The sequence below is a fragment of the Rhamphochromis sp. 'chilingali' genome, assembly GCF_963969265.1.
Source record: "Rhamphochromis sp. 'chilingali' genome assembly, chromosome: 21".
NCBI classification, from domain to species: domain Eukaryota; kingdom Metazoa; phylum Chordata; class Actinopteri; order Cichliformes; family Cichlidae; genus Rhamphochromis; species Rhamphochromis sp. 'chilingali'.
This window is the reverse complement of record NC_137949.1, coordinates 6,365,003-6,386,096: the sequence shown is the minus strand read 5'-3', so window position 1 is coordinate 6,386,096 and position 21,094 is coordinate 6,365,003. Positions and strand designations below refer to the sequence as shown.

Below are 21,094 nucleotides of genomic sequence, written 5' to 3'. Positions count from 1 at the left end.
AATAGTAATCCCTTACTTTACTCATTACTTGAAAAAAGTAATCGGATTACAGTAACGCGTTACTGCCCATCTCTGCTAGCAACATATCCCTACATAATTTCCTTAAGGATAATTAAATTCCTGATTGTGATTCTGATGTCAGAGAACACACATTATCGTCTGTTCTATCCCATATGGAAAAGAAATAGTAAAAACTTATAAAAGACTTGCTTAAGATGTGGCCTACTTCATATAGTGAATCATATAAGGCTTATATGATTTACTCATGAAAGTGGCCACTTTCTCATTACTTTCATATATTGTTTTAGTAAGTATCCAAAACATACAAGTCATTTATATAATTTTTCAAGGGATCTTATATCTGTTTTTACTCTTGTATGCTTTTCATACAAGTTTCACACAAGACAGAAACAAACTTTATAAGATTTATATATATCTTTTCCATATGGGATAGCTTCATATCTCTGCTCCTTGGCAGTACAGCTAAGAGAGATTTCCTGATTTAAACCGCTAGTAAAAATTTATGAAATGTATTTGAACCAAAATACCAAGCTTAAAACAGCAGCTTCAGTTACTGTGTAAGCTGTCTTCGGATCTGATGTCAGCGATGAGCAGATATTTGCTTCTTCTCGTCAGATCAGGTGATTATCATGTTCAGCATCATACACATTACTTACAGTGCCCTGCATGCACTTCTAAAATTGGATGGTAAAAGCTAAATGATAAATAATGCTAACATATTATGGAAAATACATAATTACTGTCTCTGTTTATCTTAACCATCTACCTGCAGCAAGGCAGATGTCTGTATGTATGGACATCTGACCTGACTTAAGAGCTATAGGTTTCAACTCATGGTGTCCACTTGGGTTCAGTGAAACCCACTAGTTAAAATCAAAGGCTGTATTTCTTGGACGTATTTACTTTTTGTGAATGGAAGTGAATGTGATGGCCTCGAAGGACCCAGGCTGGGAATTAGGTGAGAGGTGACGTTCGTATACAGGGTGCATTGTTTTTGCTCAAGACCACTTTGACCTGACCTGCGTTATACACACATTGACTGTTCATTGACTGACTAGTACACAGTAACAGCGTTGAACTGCCGACGTTTTTCTTGTGTTTTATAATTTATCCTTTTGTCCAAGATACATTTGCATGTTATTATGACTTTTGGTCTCAGCTGACACTGTGAAGCGAGTGAAATGTAGCTTTATGTTTACTATCCAGGCCATGGATTGTGGCCACGAAGTGGAAAATAGAGCAGCGTTTAAAACAAATTAAAAACAGAAACATAAGAGAACACAGAGATCTGAAACACAAAGCGTTATTCATTGTATTATATTTAGCTTTTTCTTAAATTTTGCCATATTTTGCTTTTTCTCTATCTCCATAGCCACGGCACTACTGTACCTTCAGATTCTTTGCTCACCTAGGACTTCATGATGCACGTAGGGCTTGAAAAAGTGTTTCCAAATGTACTTAGATGTACTCACTCCCCTTACCTGCCAGCTGTATGTTTCTACTTGTCATTCGTGGTGTGTGCGATTGACTGTGCAGAGGTACCAGCTGCTGAGCTGTTGACTGATTAACCAGTGGATGGCTTTGCTGGCATAGTTTGCTGGCACAGTTTTGCAAGCCAAGTGAGGTCAAACAGGCAGATCATTTTGTGCTTTTATATTCTGTCTCTGGAACAAATGTTCACAGTTTAATCACACTGCTAATAAATACTGGGTTCGTCTCTTCACCTTCGGCACAGTAAGTAAGCTGTTACATCATTTCACTGGGCTCCACAAACTGTGTGTGTTCACGCGCGTGTGTGTGAGAGAGAGAGAGACACATGTTCAGTAAAAGCAGCATGTAACAAAGTCTGTGGGAATATTTAACACATGTCAGTTGTTGGTGTTAGCTAACAAAGCAAAACACCCTGCACTAGTAGTTCAACTGCTATAGCAGTTGAACTACTAGTGCAGGGTGTTTTGCTTTGAGTTATTATAGTTGTATGAGTTATTATACTGTAACCGTTTGGCCTTCTTATTGTGTATTGTGTGATTTTGGCAGAGTAGTGCAATCTAAACCAATTACACCACAACATCTTTTTTTGATAACCACTGTTTTCTTTGCACGCTAACGAGAAAAAACAGAATCTCGTGTTTCTCATGTAAGAGCGTTAGAGTCCCAGTGAGCACTTTACTTGGTTAAAAGTAAAACTTTAGCAGACTAATTTTTTTCACTTAGTCATGAAACATGTGTCTAGTTTTTATCTTTCAAACACAGCAGGCACCCAGTGTCTGCTCCAGGTTTGCAGACTAATATTACCAGAGAGCAACGCACTCAGCAGACCAAAGGGCCTGGATCCTCTCTTAGCTTCACTGAGGTGTTGGAACCTTTCTGCTGAGATTCTTGTCCAGATTGACATCACTGAATCATTGAGTTGCTGCAGATTTATCAGTTAAAAATCCATGATGTCCATGAATCTCCCACTACATCTTCTGCCACATTATAAAAGTGCCCTCATGTTGAGATGCTTTGACTGAGATGTCTGAGTACAGTGAACTCAGTGTCAACCTTTGATGCATAGTTTACGCCAAATTTGGACCCTGTCATCTGAATGAATTAGACCAGGCAACCTTTTTCCAATCTTCTTCCAATTTTGGTGATCTGTGTGCATTGCAGCCTCAGTTTCCTGTTCTTAGATGATGGGTTTGGTAACCAGCGTGGTCTTCTGCTGCTGTAGCCCATCTGCTTTAAGGTTTCAGATGCAGTGCATTCATTATAGAAATAGTAATGTTGTCTTCTTAGTTTTGTTCATGGTTCTTGTTAGCTATGCATATTCAATATCAGTTGTAGAGTTTTAGGGAAGTGCAGACACAAACATTTTATTTTGGTGAGCTGCACATTTTTAACATCCTTACACTATTTATTACTTTTATTCATTGTTTTCAGTGTGACTATGTAAAGACATTTTGCTGACTACATTAGAAATTGATTTCTTTGAAAACCAATTTTTGTCCTGTATATTCATCCAGGGATGCTATTTTATCTAAAAGCTACAGGGTGTTACTGAAATTATTTGAAATGGTAAATGAAGCTGTGGCATCATCTGTCAGCGTGCTGTGTGAAATCTAAATAAAAACAGAATGCAATGATTTTACAATAGAACATTAAATATTTAAACTGAGAAAATGTGACGTTTTAAGAGAACAATTGGCTGATTTAGATTTTGATGGCAACAACACATCAGAATTATTGAGGCAGAGTATCCATATTTTCCATAAAGAAATTAAAATTTGTCTGACCACAGAACAGTTTGCTACTGTTTAATTTCTCGATCCCATTTGGCTTATCATTTGCATGATAGCGCTTTAACCTGCATTTATTGCTAGCATAGTTCACGGTGTTCTTGGACAGTGACTTCTGGAAGCGTTCCTGAGACCATGGAGTGATTTTTAATGGCGCAACCAAGACTGCAACTGAGGGTCCAAAGTTTACAGGCATCCAATATTGACTTTAAATTTCATTCAAGTCAGTTCAATTCAGTGCAATTCTATTCAATACTATTTATCACGCCAAATCACTGTAACAGTTGCCTTACGTTATATTGTAAGGTAAAGACCCTGCAATAATACAAAAAAACCCCAACAAACAATGCCAACAATCATATGACCCCATATGAGCAAGGAAAAACTCCCTTTTACCAGGAAGAAACCTCCAGCAGAACCAGGCTCAGAGAAGCGCCCTGTTTCTTGCACACAGATTGCACAGTTAAGCTAATTAGCTGCTAAATGTTTCTTAAACATTTTTTTAAGTACCACTAAATGTGTTTCTGGCATCACATTTAAAATGAGCTAATATTTTTTAAGAAACACTAAAACACATTGAAAAACAGCACCTAAGATGTCTGGAACATGTGCTGAGGATGCCACAAGGAGCGACACGCCCACATAACAAAGAGCGACACCCCCTGAGAAGAGAAAGAAAAGTTGGAGAGTGACTGAGCTGATTGAGCTACTTGTCTTTAGTAGAGACAGGCACAAACAGCAGCAAGAGAACAAGAAGTTTCAGCCTTATGTCCAAAGGACTAATGGCTAAAAATGGCTCTTCGTAAAAGAGCGTTGTCAAGAATGTTGACCCCTTTAGTGGATATGTTAATTGGTTAATTGTAGAGTTAAATAGGGTTCTGTGTTAGGACAAGTTCTGTTTACATTACATCCTTCCTATATAGCCTTACCCTGGGCAGTATAATTACAAGGCATAGCATGTATTTTCACTGCTATGTAGAGGATACCCAGCTTTATCGTTCCACGACGCCAGATAACACCCTGTCTTAGAGTGACGATGACCCCAATACAGCACTTAGGTCTCAGATTGTTGGCTTACTCGTGTTTCTTAGGATATTTCAAAGTAGTATGGGAGGCAGATCCTTCAGCTATCAAGCCACTCTTCTGTAGAGCAAGCTCCCAGCTTGGATTCAGGAGACAGACACCCTCTCTTTAAGATTAGGCTTTAAGACTTTCCTTTTTGCAAAGCTTATAATTAGGGCTGGATCTGGTGACCCTCAATCCTCCCTTATCCTCCCTGGCTCTTTTTCACAGCATGTTTTTGTCCTGTTTTCCTCCCCTCACCCCCAAACAGTCACAGCAGATGGCTGCCCCTCCCAGAACCAGGTTGTGTTGGAGGTGTTTTCTTGTTAAAACTGAGTTTTTCCTTCCCACTGTCACCAAAGTGCTTGCTCACAGGGGCTGGTCTGATTGTTGGAATTTCTCTGTATTATTGTAGAGTACTTTCCGTACAATATAAAGCCCTTTGAGGCAACTGTGATTTAGTGCTATACAAATTAAGTATTCTTAAGGAATAATTCTAGTGCATTGCTTGTATGCTTCACAGTAATGAGGCTTTGTGTTGCAAACTGGCACATGCATGTTAGGTAAGTGGGCAAGCCACCCTGGTGACAGATCCTTGAAGCAGTTGACAAAATAGACGACTAGTTACTGTCTTGGTCACGCTCCAGTTAGGTTCAATTTTAAAAACATTCCCTATTTCTCATCCTTTTTCACCGTGTTAACTGTTGTCTGCCTTTTGCCAAATTAGATGATTATGTCTTGTCAGTTTTGGACTGCAAAACTATAATTTTGATGTCTTGGAACTGGGACTGAGTTAGTGCATTCTGAACATATGGACTTGTTCTAAGATGGTGAACTGAAAAGCTCTGAGCTACATAATTTGAAAAAATAAATTCCTTGGTATAAAAAGAAAATCTGCTATGGTCGATATTGTAAATATTGGTATTTGCTCAGAATTTGCAGCAGTTAATTATTTTAATATAGTGTTTCTTCCCTCTCTGCTACAGGACCCGGCCATTCGAGAAGATGCTATAGAATATCCACCTGCATCAAATCATTCATTCACAGCAAATACAGTATATTCCCCTGACATGACCTCCTCCCCTGCCCTGGATGCTAACCCGTTACCCCTCCTTCAGCTTGAGGAGGTGGACTCCAGTAAAGCCACAGAGAGGGTGAGCTCCCCAGGACTTCTGCCTGCTATGTACAGCCCTCCTGTGGGCATGGACAGCCACACCATCTGCATTCCCTCTCCATACACAGACAGTAACCATGACTATAACCACGGGCACGGACCTTTTACCTTCTACAGCCCCTCCATGCTGAGCTACACCAGGTCACCCATCACTGACAGTCCATCATCTCTGTGTCCTCCCCTCAGCCCCTCAGCCTTTTGGCCTTCTCACACTCACCACAATGTACCTTCACTTACTCTGCACTGCACTCAGCCTCTAGTTTATAATGAACCCAGCCCACATGCACCCTGGTTGGATCCCAAAGTTCACAGTATCAGCCCCAGCAGGTAAGATTACTGAGAAAGCACTGATGAAAGCTATTCTTGTGTCAGTTAAATTTAGCTTAAGTGGTAGTAACATTCAAAGACCTAGTTTTCATTCTCTTTTACTTATCCTTGTGAGGGTTGAGGGTGGGGGCTGGGGTGTAGGGGGTCACATAGAGACAGACAACAGAGCTCTAGAAGCTCTGGCAGACATGTTTTTGGCAAAAGACTTGGCATTATATCGGCTAGCAGCAGCAACTATTAATGAAAGCTACTATTGCGTGCTTTTGGACAAGAGCCAGATCTTTGCTTTAGAAAAAAGCATCTTATTGGTAACTTGCCATACTTTGCACAGATTTTAGGCAAGGCAAGGCAAGGCAAGTTTATTTGTATAGCACAATTCAACAACAAGGTGATTCAAAGTGCTTTACAGAGACATTAGAAACAAAAACAAATAAAAAGCATGATTTAAAATTGATTAAAACAAGCAAACAAACAAACTAACTAATTAACAAACAAACAAACAAACAAACAAACAAACAAACAAACAAAATAGTATATAAAATCAAAACAGATAAAATCAGAACAGTAGATAAAATCAGTAGTTAAATGTAAGTTTTGAAATTTAAGCTTAAAAGTGTGGATTTGGTGCTTTATTCAAATGCAGCTGAGAACAGCTGAGTCTTCAATTTGGATTTAAATAAACTGAGTGTTTCAGCTGATCTGAGGCTTTCTGGGAGTTTGTTCCAGATATAAGGGGCATAAAAGCTGAATGCAGCTTCTCCGTGTCTGGTTCTGACTCTGGGAACTGATAAAAGACCGGATCCAGATGACCTGAGGGATCTGGAAGGTTCATATTGGGTCAGACCATTCAGAGCTTTATAGACCAGCATCAGAACTTTAAAGTCTATCCTCTGACGGACAGGCAGAGCTGGACTGATGTAGTCCACTTTTTTGGTCTTAGTGAGGACTCGAGCAGCAGAGTTCTGAATGAGCTGTAGTTGTCTGACTGCTTTTTTTTAGGTAGACCTGTAAAGATGCTGTTACAGTAGTCAAGCCTACTAAAGATGAATGCATGGACTAGTTTTTCCAGGTCCTGTTGAGACATCAGATCTTTTATCCTTGAAATATTCTTGAGGTGATAGTAAGCTGATTTTGTTATTGTCTTAATGTGTTTTTCTAAGTTTAGATCTGCATCCATCACTACACCCAAATTTCTCGCCTGGTTTGTGGTTTTTAGATGTATAGATTGAAGTTCTCTGGTGACCTGTAATCGTTTTTCTTTGGGGCCAAAGACTATTACCTCAGTTTTCTTTTTGTTTAGCTGGAGAAAATTGTGGCACAGCCAGTCATTAATTTCCTCGATGCATTTACCAAGAGCCTGTACAGGGCCTTGGTCTCCTGGTGACATTGTGATATATATTTGTGTGTCATCTGCATAGCTGTGATAGTTTATTTTGTTGTTCTTTATAATCTGTGCCAGTGGGAGCATGTAAATGTTAAACAGAAAGGGTCCCAAGATGGAACCTTGGGGAACTCCACATGTGATACTTGTCTGCTCAGATGTGAAGTTACCTATTGATACAAAGTATTTCCTGTTTTCTAAGTATGTTTTGAACCAGTTTAGTACAGTTCCTGAAAGACCTGCCCAGTTCTCCAGTCGTTTGAGTAATATGTTGTGGTCAACTGTATCAAATGCTGCACTGAGATCCAGTAAAACTAAGACTGACATTTTTCCACTGTCTGTATTCAGACATATGTCATTGAACACTTTGGTCAGAGCGGTTTCAGTGCTGTGGTTCTGTCTAAAACCTGACTGGAAGGCATCGTAGCAGTTATTCTGTTTTAAGAAGTAATTGAGCTGTTGAGAAACTGCTTTTTCAATGATCTTACTTAAAAATGGGAGATTTGAGATCGGCCTGTAGTTGTTCATTTGTGTCTTGTCAAGATTGTCCTTTTTCAGTAAAGGTTTTATTACAGCAGTTTTTAGTGGTTCTGGAAACACGCCTGATATTAAAGAAAAGTTGACGATCTGTAACAGGTCTGACTCCAAAGTCTTTGAGACCTTTTTGAAAAAACGTGTTGGCAGGACATCTTAACAGCAGGAGGAGGAGTTCAGTTGACCTAAGATGTCCTCCAGGTCTTTGCTGTTAATAGGGTGAAACTGTTTTATGGTGTTTAAACAGTTTTTCGGTGGACACAGTACATAGTCTGGATCTGCTGTTGATGTACCAATTGCTTGTCTAATCTTTTGGATTTTTTCTGTGAAGAATTTGGCAAAGTCATTGCAGGCCATGGTCGAATGAAGTTCAGCTGCCACTGACACAGGAGGGTTTGTTAGCCTGTCAACTGTAGAAAATAAGACCCGAGCATTATGGCTGTTTTTAGTGATGATGTCAGAGAAGTAGGACCTTCTTGCACTCCTCAGTTGTAAATTATAATTGTGAAGTTTCTCTTTATAGATGTCATAATGAACCTGGAGGTTTGTTTTTCTCCATCTGCGCTCAGCTTTCCTACACTCTCTTTTTTCATTTTTCACTAGTGTGGAGTTTCTCCATGGAGACTTTTTCCTTCCAGAGATAACCTTCACCTTAATGGGAGCAATAGTGTCCATTACATTTAACATGTTAGCATTGAAGCTATTGATGAGCTACTATTTTTAATACTATTTAATACTATTTTTAGACACTAAAAATAGTATTATTTGCCACACAGATCATGAAACAAATTTTAATATTAGCCAAAGATAAGCAAAGTAAACATTTCATGTAAAACTCCATGTAAAAAAGCAATTGCCCCCATAACCTCTCAACTGGTTGTGCCACCCTTGGCGGGAAGAACTGCAATTAAGCATTTGCAATAACTGGCAGTGAGTCTTTCACATTGCTTATTTGCAGAATTGTTTTAATTCAGCCACACATAATTTTGAGCTTGGCCTGTTTAACATTCTGCCTCAATCGGATTTAAGTCCAGACTTTGACTAGGCCACTCCAAATAATCGCCTATGACCAAAAAAAGATAAATTCCATTTTAACAAGAACAAACCTCCGGCAGAACCACCCTCAGGGATGGGCAGCCATCTGCTGCGACCAGTTGGTGGTTAGGCAAGGAACAGAACAAAAGACAAGCTATGGAAGTGAGTAGATATTAATAACAGCTAATGATTCAATGCAAAGTCATAGATAAAGACACAGAATCAACAACTGGTAAGTAAAGAAGAAACAGTACATCCCTCCAGCAGCCTAGACCTATTGCAGTTTAACTAAGGGAGGGTTGAGGGTCATCTAATCTACTCCTATCTATAAGCTTTATCGAAACGTTTTAAGGCTCATCTTAAAAGTGAAGACTCCAAACTGGGAACTTGTTTCACAGAAACAGGGGCCTGAAAGCTGAAGGCTTTGCCTACCATTCTACTCTTAAATGTTCAGGAACCACAAGTAAGCCTGCAGTCTGAGAGCAAAGTGTGCTATTGGGTTGATATGTTAGTATGAAGTCTTAAAGACAGGAGTGCACCTGATTATTCAAGCCCTTGTATGTGAGCAGAAGTATTTTAAAGTCAATTTTGCATTCAAAGAAGAGAAGCCAATATCAGAGAAATATGGTTCGTCTTTCTAATCCCTGTCAGTTGTCCTGCTACAAATGTGCTTCAACTTTAGGACACAATGATGGTAGAGCAGAATTCATGGTTCCCTCCCTTACAGCAACTGGTCCAATCAAGAAAGCTGCCCCAAACCATCAGAGTACGACCAACATGTTTGACTGTCAGTATATTTTTCGTGTTCATTTTACGCCAAATTTACCTTCCAAATATTCCAAAAAGTTCAGCTTTTGTCTCATCACTCACCAGATGACATTTGGGCAAATATAAGGGCGGGGGAGTGTCCAACTGTGGGTTTCGCCTTAACCTTCTAAGACCCGAACTCTTCCACGGCATGCATTTTTCATTTCTCTTTGATATTTGGGCTGATTGGGACCCGATGAATATAAAAACAAAGAATACTAGATTTTTTTTTTTTTTTTACCTGATTTTTGTTTCTAAGAAAAATGAGAGCCACAAATGAGGATATTCGTTTAAACATTCGATAGAACAGTAGCAGTATAATGTCCTCATAAGTGGATATCAAGCCCTTGCAGAGCAAAATTGAGTATTTTGGTCTAAATAACCCAAAATGTGATGTCCACATATGTGGACGCCAGGTCCTAGGACGTTAGAACTCATGGATGCCATTTTTGCCCAGCCTCTTTTTTGATGCTGAATCGTGAAAACTAGCCTTAAGTGAGACAAATAAGGACTGCAGTTCTGAGTTGCTTTGTGAACTACTGGATGACTCGTCTGTGCATTTTTTAGGTAATTTTGGTAGGCCAGTCATATCTGGACCACCATTACAAGTTCTCTCCATTTGTGGATAATGGGTCTCATTGTGGTTCTCTGGAGTCCCAAAGTCCTAGAAATGGCTTTGTAACTTTTTTATAGTGATAGATGGGACTTTGTTTTCCATTCATTACTTTTACTAGGGAGGTTTGGTTAGATTTCTTCCCTCAATAAATGAAATTGCCATTTAAAAACCATTTTACAGACCAATACAGACAAAACCAATACAGACAAAGATAACTGAATAATGTGAAACATGCAAGTGTGACAAATATCCAAAAAAAGTGGCAATACTTTTCACATTTTCTGCATCACACAACTTCTAGCTGATTTTGAATCAGATCTCTAATCTCTTCTCCAGATCAGGTCATGTGTTTGGCCAAGTTACCGCGGCTAAAAGCGAGCCACCTCTGTGACGGTGACAAATCTGAATTTAAGCTTAACATAACTCGGGAACTATTTTAACCTCCTTTGTTGTACAGCCCTCGGAAAGGGGGAACCCAAACGAGACTAATCTAGTGCCACCATAAAAAAGAAAGATTTCACAGATCATAATTGTTCTATATGTAACTAAAGTTCATTGCTCTTGTAACCACAGCCAGTTAGACGCCTGCTATGGACACCAAATAAGAACAGATAAACAAGCTCCTGTGGGTCGTCGTCCCTTCCTGTCTGCACAGAAGGGTGGCTGTTACAAATGTGCGGAATATGTTACACTTGGTTGTGTAGTAATTCATTGTATGTTCGTATTCTAGTAAATTCTGATACCAGTGTTTAAAATAGCAATTAAGCTAAAAGATGATAGCAATATTTTTTTATTAATTATAAAATTAATTTCTGTTTCTTTTGTGTCTTCAGTTCTCCTCTATATTTGTTGATTAATGTGAGCAGTTAATGGTTATGATGGCACTTATCGTGTTGCATCGATAAATACTATCTGTGATGCGATTTTTCCAGTTGACTTAAATGCTGTTATGGAGACATTTTCAGCAACACAGTACCTGTTGGACAGCTAATGACAGGTGAATGACGGGCTAAAATTTCTAATGTCAAGCTGTCCCTTTCAACAATTCTTCGCTTCCCCTCTGCAGCTCCATCATCAGCTGTAACAAGCTGCTGGGAAAGAAATCTGAAGGAGCGGAAGGAGTGAAATCCTCATCGTGCTCATCTGCGCTAGGGAAAGCCGACATGCACTTCTGCGCCGTGTGCCACGACTACGCCTCCGGCTATCACTACGGTGTGTGGTCCTGCGAGGGCTGCAAGGCTTTTTTCAAGAGAAGCATCCAAGGTATGACCTTTTTACTTTATATTTACTCATAATTTTTCTTCTCATCAGCTGAAATAATCCATTACTGTGTTTTCTTCTTTTATTAGGACACAATGATTACATTTGCCCTGCCACAAATCAGTGCACTATTGACAAGAACCGGCGTAAAAGCTGCCAAGCCTGCCGGCTACGTAAATGCTATGAAGTGGGCATGATGAAGTGCGGTGGGTTTTTACTCATCTTCATTAGAATTGGGATATTTCATGATTTCTTGTCTTACAGCAGAGCTAAAATTGACTCAGTTAATAGGTCTGTGAGCTCATTAGACCTTTTGAGCTTTTTTGAAAAGCACGCAGGACAAGTCTTCCTTCCACTGACTGTAAGAATCATCTAAATACTTTTAATTATTTCTGTGACACATGTAAATAGGTAATAGTGTTTCTTTGGGCCTTTAGTGTTTCTTATGATCAGCACATTCCATTCTGTTGCCTGCTCTGTGATTCTGGGCTAACCTTGGTGTGTTAAACTGCAGCTGGGATTGCTCTTTGACATATGAAACATTGTGTTTATAAATGCCTTTGCTCTTCTTATCAGTAGACTGGTCATAGTGTCTGCTAATGCTCAGATAGATCCAGTTTTTTTTTGTTCTTATTAGATTGTTAAAAATATATATTTCCTTCTATTGCATAAAGCACAAGCTTTTTCTCACACGAAGTGTAAAGGAGTTGCAGGTAATTCGGCAACTGTCTGTTGTCTTCATTCACCAGGGGTGAGGCGTGAACGTTGTGGCTTTCGTGGTGCTCGACACCGTCGCGGTGGACCCCAGCCTCGGGATACGACAGGTCAGAGTTTGGTAAGGGTTGGACTGGGTTCTCGGGGTCAACGGCATCTTCACCTGGGGACACCTGAAGACACCTCTGTCCACACTCACTCAAATCACACGCATCACTCAACCATGAACCCAGAGGAGTTCATTTCCCGAATCATGGAGGCAGAGCCGCCAGAGATCTACCTCATGGAGGACCTGAAAAAGCCGTTCACTGAGACCAGCATGATGATGACCCTCACCAACCTGGCAGACAAGGAACTGGTTCTCATGATCAGCTGGGCCAAGAAGATCCCTGGTAAGATCCAAGCTACGCAGTTCAGTCTGTATGTAACTCTTTCACACAAGTACTGCTAAGTAAATGTTTTTCTTTTCTTTAATTCTACTCAGTCATACATTTTTTCTTTTTGTTACAAAGAATTTTGTGTTAAAAAATGTTCTACATTCTTTATTTTGCAATATTGTAAGATTCAATTGCCATTCTGAAATTGTCAGTAGTGATCTTTTGCAATATGGAGATTATTATAGTGGGTTTGGGGTGGCTGTAGCTCAGGTGGTCACCTACTACCAGAAGGTTGGTGGGTCAGTCCCAGTCTGCTCCAGCCTGCATGTCTATTCTTGGGCAAGATACTAACCTCGTGTTGATTGTGCGAATCTTAGATAGAAAGCATTTATTTGTGTAGAGTGCTCAGATAGAGTAGAAAAGCTCTCTATAAGAACCAGTCCATTTACCATTTGTCCTCAAATATGGGAATTTGTCATGATTCGGCTGTGTGGCAGGCAGGAGAGGACCCAAACGCAAACTCACGGAGACAAAACGTAAACTCAAAAACACAGCTTTAATGCTGGCAAAAAGTGAAACACAAAAACAGTACTAAACTAAACTAGGAAAGCTAAACATAAAGTATACCAGGAACTACAGGGAGAATCACACACAGCATGAGGGAGACTACGACACTGACAAACAGAAACACAGAGCCTAAATACACAGAGGGACAACGAGGGAATGAAACACAGAAGGAGAGCACAGCTGGGAGTAATCAGGCTGGACGAGACAGACGCAAAACTAGAAACACTCACATGAGGCATGGACCTTCAAAGTAAAACAGGAAACACACTGACTGAATTCTAAAACACGCAAACTTAACAGCAACTGGGGAGACAGAACATAGGAACCTGAAACATGGTACAAAACATCACAGTGGACATAACATGGAACACAGGGAAGCCATATAACAAAGCCAAAGAGCTAAACCTAAGGTAACCATAACTGAGATCCAGGGAAACAAGAAACAGTACATCAAAGGACTCAAAACATAAACCATGATATAAAAGCACAGGATCTCTTCCAAATAAAATAGGAAACATAATGAGACGCAGACATGATAACCAGAACTTGACAACGTAAGACACAGACATGAAACACATGAAGAGCAGGGGAGACTTAACATGGGTTGGAAACACAAGGGGGAACTAATAAGCAAATGAACATAGGAGACCTAAAGAGCTTAACATACTATAAACATCAAAATGAACTAAAACTCAAAACACTGGGTCCTAAGACCCAGGATCGTGACAGAATTTGTAGGACTGCATGATGTTTTTTCACATTTTAACTAGCCAATAATAAGACAGCTGTAATCCAAATTACAGGTCATGATTCATTTTGATGGTAAGAAACGCCACTGAAAATACCAGCCTTTTATCTTAATGAGTTTTTGAAATGTTCATGTTTAAACATTTCCTCAAATTTGAAAGTTAAAAAAAAATGGTGAAAGTGGATCTACATTCATTGGCAGATACATGGACCGTATTTCAAAAATTATACATCCTGAAAAATGTTCGATATGTAAAACTGTCAAGAACCGTAGTTCTAGCACGCAAGCTGGACCTAGAAGCAAGCACAATACGCCGGGATGCACGCAGAATAACTTTTATTTCTCAAAGAGTGTCCCGGAATGATCAAAGGAAAACACGCAGTGTTAATATTAGAACCAAAGGACCGGGAGATAACAACTTGGGAACGCCATGATCGGGACCGTGGGAGGCTGCAACAGAGAAGGGAAGAGAGTTACTGCGGAGCAGGGAGATAACAGCATACAACGGGGTAGAGCTATTTATCTTACAATCAGGGCTGGGCCGTGGGAACTGGAGGGAGGGGTGAGGGACCGCGGGAGAGGGCTCCAGGAAGGCGGAGGAGATGATGACCGGTGGCTAATCTGAACTCCAGGCGTGCAGGACAGGCAGGTGTACGCTCAAACACGGCGAACAATAACTTGGGCACACAGTAGAAGAATAAACATAGTTCAAAAGAAACCAGAGATTCCACATCCACCTTCACGTGAGGGCCAAGTTACCGCTGAATGGTGACTAACGGACCGGCGTGGAACAGCCGGCCATGCGGGGTTAAATAGTCCTCCTGACGATCGCCTGGAATGGGATGCAGGTGTGGAGATGACGGCCACACCCGTAGGCGTGGGCATCCCATCCGCTCCTCAGGCACCAGGCCGCAGACCATGACAAAAACAAAACATTTCACAGAAATCACTCCATGTGTCCAAACTTTAGACCACAAAAGTTTTTACGCAAATCAGAGATGTTTGAGGAGAAGGTCCAGGTTGATTTAAGATGGAATGAAATTTAAAGCCAGCAGTTTGCCACAATTTGTCACTGAAGTAACCAAGCAGAAAGGGGTCAGGAAGATAAGACTTGAGCATGGCTTTAGAAGAGCAGCTTCTCTTTGTAGGAAACCATCTCTCTGTCAATCAGGCCTTTATTCTAAAGCATGGTAAAAGGCACAGGAAAGTTTTCTTGAGCTTTATAAAAACTAAACAATATATTATGACATGAAGATACTTCAGTCCAGTGGCAGTGGCAGTGGGCAGTGGGGTATTTATCAATAGAAAAAGCTCTAACGTTTATGAAAATACAGTTCAAAGTTCTAAATCTATCCACTCATTCACATTTTCTAAAGCTGTCAAGTGGGCCAGATTGGAGTCTTTGCCGGTGCAATTCCAGCCCCCAGGTCTTATGTTTGCCACCCCTGCTCTAAGCACTGCCTGTTAAACACCAGGCACTCCTCATCATCTGCTAATACCATCCCTGCAGTGAAACATGATAGTAGCGAGGCTGCTTCACAATAGCAGGTACAGCAAGACTTCTCAGAGCATTAAGTAGAAAGCAGTTACCTGGACAGAAGCGCCTTAAATAAAAGGAGATCCATATGACAGTAAGCCAACATACACGCAGCCAAGCTAGCCTCGAGTAAAAAGTCTTACTGTTCTTCAGTAGCTTAGTTAAAGCAACCACGTAATCCACACAGAATAGCTACAGACACACCTGAAGACAATACTATGCACTTCATATCCAGTCAGTGATCCAAAGGAACAATCAATGGGCAAATCTAGTTGTAGAAACTTACCCAAGAGGCCTCAAAGGGACTTCTAGCAAGAATCCAAATACTGGTAAATGACATATTTCATTTTCTCATAATAAACCTTTTTAAAATTGAATTACTGAAAAGAAGTTAGAGGTCCAAATATTTTTTAAAAGCAAATAGTGAAAAAAAAAAGCCAGATGAGTGCAAATAAATGTAGCAGCCTGATGTGATGTTAGTATCAGTGTTGGTTCCTTCCATAAAGTTGCTTTTCATGATTGATCCTGTTTTTCTTTTGCACTAAAGGATTAAATCAAGTTTAAAATGGTAAATGGCCTGTATTTATATAGCACTTTACTAGTCCCTAAGGACCCCAAAGCACTTTACATATCCAGTCATCCACCCATTCACACACTGGTGATGGCAAGCTACATTGTAGCCACAGCCACCCTGGGGTGCACTGACAGAGGTGAGGCTGCCGGACACTGGCGCTGGCAGGCCCTCTGACCACCACCAGTAGGCAACGGGTGAAGTGTCTTGCCCAAGGACACAACGACCGAGACTGTCCGAGCCGGGGCTCGAACCAGCAACCTTCCGATTACAAGGCGAACTCCCAACTCTTGAGCCACGATCGCCCCAGTTATGAATGGTGGTGACATGTGAGCTGTAATCATTCAGACATAAATAAAACAGGAAGGCTGTCAGTGTCATGTGACTCTCTGGTGTCACCTGTGTTAGCTGACCCACTTTTGAGGCCAGATTCAATCAAAGAATCCCCATCAAAGTAGCTCTGTCTGTTGACATGTTTGGCACTGAGGCACCGGTTGTGCAACAGTCTGTTACAAAGTTACAGATGTCCTGCACCACCCCTGTACATTTCTCTCTGTTTCTGGGTAGAGCTCTATGTAGTCATACAACAAAGTTCCTTGCAACAGTGTCTATATCAACGGTCAGGGAGCCCTGATAGATTGGCTGGCTAAGACACATTACCAGATGGCCACAAAATCTTCCAAGCAGTGAGTGTTTCTGGTCTAATTCCAGGCTGGCCTGAACCCTTTACTGCTCTTTCACCATATTTCCTGTCTTGTTGAACATCATGTTGCACTGGATAAGGCAGTGAGCCAATGAAACACAGGAGTGATGAAGAAATGATTCCCCCGATGAATCATTGTTATATAGAACATTTATGATCAGTTTAATGTTATTTCACATAAAAACAAAGCTGCTTTTCTTTCAAACACAAATACATCTCAAAGTGACCCCATACTGCAGTAATGCATACTATTATTAGTCTGCACAGACATGTAATCAAGCTCCAACTTGACTGGTGGATCTGGGCGTACAACTAAAAGAATGTGTGAATAAGTGCTGATTCCAATTGTGCAATTTGGGATAGATTAGGGTTTTGTGCTCATAATTCCATGAAGGCAGAATGTGGGTGGTTTCCAAGTGTAAAGAGGCCTTTTTTTTCTCCTCTCCTCAGGCTTTGTAGAGTTGAGTCTAACAGACCAAATCCACCTGCTGAAGTGCTGCTGGTTGGAGATCCTCATGCTGGGCTTGATGTGGAGGTCGGTGGATCATCCTGGAAAACTAATCTTCTCTCCAGATGTCAAACTCAGCAGGTGAGAGGGATTAGCACTTATTGCATTAAAACTAATGTGATCCCATTGCACTGAAAATCTTTTATGAAGTTGGTCATCAGCTAACGTTTAGCAGGTTTACAGAGCGACAAATACTTGTTTCTGCTATTCCACAGAGACTTTAGCTTACAGAGAGTGTTTGCTCAAATACCCACACAGCTTCTGTTTCTGTGTTTCTTCCTGATATATGTCATAATACTCTCAGTTTAGATCTTTTTGAGATGTTCTTAAGTGCTTTTGTTGTCTCACCCACATAAAATAATGTAAAAAGGTAAAATATGTCTGAATAAGAAATATCTGCAACTGCCACAACATTATTGCTGGTTTGAGCTCCCCAGGTTTTTTCACAATGATGACAAATTGACATCACACGATAAAACAGGTCATCCACAACACACATACACATCACGAACATTTGTTCCAGATTCATCTGAGATTTCTCTGGACTGCCAACGCAGTCTTTTATCTCCTGCTGTTCCCTTCCACACCGACCTTCGAATTTGTCCAGAGAACTGTTGTTTGTATCTGCCAATGCTGAATAGCCTTTGTATTCGTAGTAAACACACTGTAATTGGGCAGCAGGGATATCCTAATGGCTAAACTTGGAGAAAGGTTTTCAACAGTGTTCTCAGCATGGCAAATCTTATATGAGGCTCTTTAAGTTTCTCAACAATACCTACTGTTGCTGTGAACTGCATGCCACTTTGCAACCCACCACCGACCCAGCTATACCTCCCACGCTGTGTCTGATCCACTCATGTCACTGGTGTGCTGGGACCTAGCTGCTTCTCTCCCTTCACAGATTTTCACTTTCACACAAAGTACATGCACCAAAATCCAGTGAGCGGGTTGACCACAATCATGGTGCCTACAGGATACAAATAATTGCATTTCTGAAGAATTTCTCCTTGATGCAGATGTCAAACAAACTGGCACATATATTTCTGCTGTGGACACTGACCTTGTGCAACATTCAGAACTTGTTAGATTATAAACTGGGATGGGTTAGGGAAAGTTCGTCATATTTTTTGCTAAAGGGCAAAAATTCTCAAAAGACAAAAATAGACTTCAGACTTTAGTTTTTTAAAGTTGATAATGCAGCAGAGCCACTAAGTTCTGATAACTTGTACATTTTAGACTCCATCATATGGAGGCCATCATATTTCAGACTGCATGCTGTAGATGCTATAAAATGTTTCATCTCTTGTTTAGTCTCACAGGACTTTACCAATTGCTGTTTACCCTGAGTTTTCCCCTTTGTCCCACTTTCTTGTGTATGTAATTCCCTTATTTTTGTTAAGGACTTTGAAGCAGTATGTAGTCAGACAGCTAAATGCTACATTTTTTGTGAAAAAGGCAAATGCAGAAGGAGCTGAGGGTAGGAGCAAATTTATACGAGGGAAATGGTGGGTTGAGTTCAGTGTTTGACCTTTCTTTCTTCACTGCCACGGAAACTATCACTATAGGCTTAGGCTAGCCTTGATGTGTTTTCATAACACGGCCTTATTTTTCTCTGTAAGGTTCCTGTCAGCCTTTCTCCTTGGAAAGATGAGGATAACATCCTGGATGCAAATCCATCCACCGGCCCATTGAATCATTTTCTAATTTATTTTGTCTTATCAAGTCTTTCTTTCTGCTTTTCTGACCTCTTTCTGCTCTCTCTTACACATTCATCAGTATTTGGCTTGAATTTCTTCATGGATGGTTGCTAATATGTGGATTACCAATAGGAAGTTGTTAGCTGATGAGGTTTTAATACCCAATTTTCCCATTCATGACTATAGTTTGTTTTATTATGTCAAAAGGTAAAGCTCTGTTCTGGAACCTCTAAGCCCTTTCTGATTTATGACACTGAGTAAGTCATATATAGCAGGGAATGGAAGAAGTGGGTTGCAAAGCAGGTTGCAGGGCACAACTGCCACCAGGCTAAAATGTCTTAAAATGTACCACTAGCACTTGTGTGCTGACACTGCAATCCTCTGGTTCATCAAAATTGCAGCTGAAATAGATTTTTTTTTTTTAATTTTCCATCATATTATTATGGTTTTCAGGCACCATAATAAACTTTTTTAGCCTACAAGAGTTGATATAAATGGGACGCACAAAGTAATAGAAATTTCTTTCAGCATGTTCAGTTTATCTTGGTTCTCGTTGCTGCCTCTTTCCCCTTTCTTATCTTTTTGTTCACTCCACTCCATCTTGTTTTTCTTCACTTCTTCTCTTTCTGTCTGTTTAGGGAGGAGGGACAGTGTGTGGAGGGCATCATGGAGATTTTCGACATGCTGCTGGCAGCCACCTCTCGGTTCCGTGAGCTGAAGCTGCAGAGAGAGGAGTACGTCTGCCTGAAGGCCATGATCCTCCTCAACTCCAGTGAGTGTTACTGACACACATAAAACCACAGGATGAATTTTGGAATGAGGTTTCAATAAGCAAATACGCTGTTCCACCTCATCCAATCAGTGCGCTATTTGTGGTGTTTTTGGTTTTTTGTTCTTTTTAGTTCTGACATAATCCCTCACACATGTGCACACACACACACTTTTGGGGTACTCATACTTCAAGTAAAGGTTTTTTAGTGAGTATAAAAGTACCAAACTAAAGACTACACATGTCAGTATCTGTTTAAAGTGTGCTTCTTAACTTACACCCAAACGTTTGACTGTCAAAGCAATACTCTCTAGTACCCATCAGACCCAGTTATTATTAAAGAAACATAAATCATAGTTATTTTCCTGCTATGATTTTCGTTTCTGCACTACTCCTTGAAATGGCTGATTTCCAGTCTTGATGATGCAGTCTTGTGCTTCTAATTTTCCATTCATCCATCCTTTTTCTTCTGATTATCTGTGGCTGGGTTGTAGGAGCAGGAGCCTGAGCAGAGAGGCCCAGACTTCCCTCTTCCTAGCCCCTTCCTCCAGCTTATCCAGGGCAATCCTGAGGCATTCCCAAGCCAGGAACAACACGTACAGTTCAGTGTCCAGATTTCTAGATTACGAAATAATTTATTGGTTTGTTTATTTATTTATTTTGGTCATGGGAGAAGAGTACACTCACAGTCCTCTGAAGTTTCCTAGCATTTCATTTGTTTAAGGTTCATAGAAATTTCCCAACGTCTCGTACAATAAATAACCCCCTTAAAGCGTTGTAGAGCAGAGTTACACTACACCAGTCCTTGATGTGGCTTTTAAAATCAACATGACGGTGACCGTCCCACAGAAGTTGCATTGGCAGATGTTATTTGAAGAAGGTTTGATAATGAAGTGACCTGTGAATTTGGACCTTATTGCAGGGCGGCTTTCGTTTTTTCACCTTTAATGTTTTTCCAGTGGTCACAGTGTCCTCTACAAACCACCTCCAACAGACGCTGCAGGCAGGTTCCATCCAGGTGACCGACCTCTCCACATGTTTAACAAAGTTTCCTCCCTCACGCACACATAAGATCCTCTGCCAGACTATGTTCTCTCTTTTAACTCTGCTCCACTGCAGCTGGAGTAAAAAAAAAAGGGCAAATTGTGCAAGAAGCGAAAGCAAGTCTGAAAAGTCAAGGAAAAGAAGGAGTCGAGAAGATTAATGAATCTTGACAGATGGAAAGTTGTAACTGAGCTGCTCCATCCATCCTCTGTCTTGGTGGTGGGCGGACACTAGTTGATCTACAGCTCCTTCTCTCTTCCATCCTCTAGTTTTTCATCAAGAGCGTCCGTCATGATGTCATTCGGGCTCTTTGATGAGCCAGATGGCCTGACTGAAGAAACTGTACGAACTCATAAATGTCACA

The 21,094-nt window shown here is 40.6% G+C and overlaps 1 protein-coding gene across 1 annotated transcript in view; it reads left to right on the top strand.

The window, feature by feature from the left end:
* Positions 1 to 21,094, top strand: part of esr2b (estrogen receptor 2b) — a 72,412-nt gene that overhangs the window by 16,788 nt on the left and 34,530 nt on the right. The window contains exons 3-8 of the mRNA XM_080871822.1: positions 5,348 to 5,862; positions 11,302 to 11,498; positions 11,585 to 11,701; positions 12,245 to 12,601; positions 17,163 to 17,301; positions 19,556 to 19,689. Of these exons, the coding sequence (XP_080727948.1) occupies positions 5,432 to 5,862; positions 11,302 to 11,498; positions 11,585 to 11,701; positions 12,245 to 12,601; positions 17,163 to 17,301; positions 19,556 to 19,689 (1,375 nt within the window). The 5' untranslated portion in view covers positions 5,348 to 5,431. The remainder of the gene's footprint in view (positions 1 to 5,347; positions 5,863 to 11,301; positions 11,499 to 11,584; positions 11,702 to 12,244; positions 12,602 to 17,162; positions 17,302 to 19,555; positions 19,690 to 21,094) is intronic.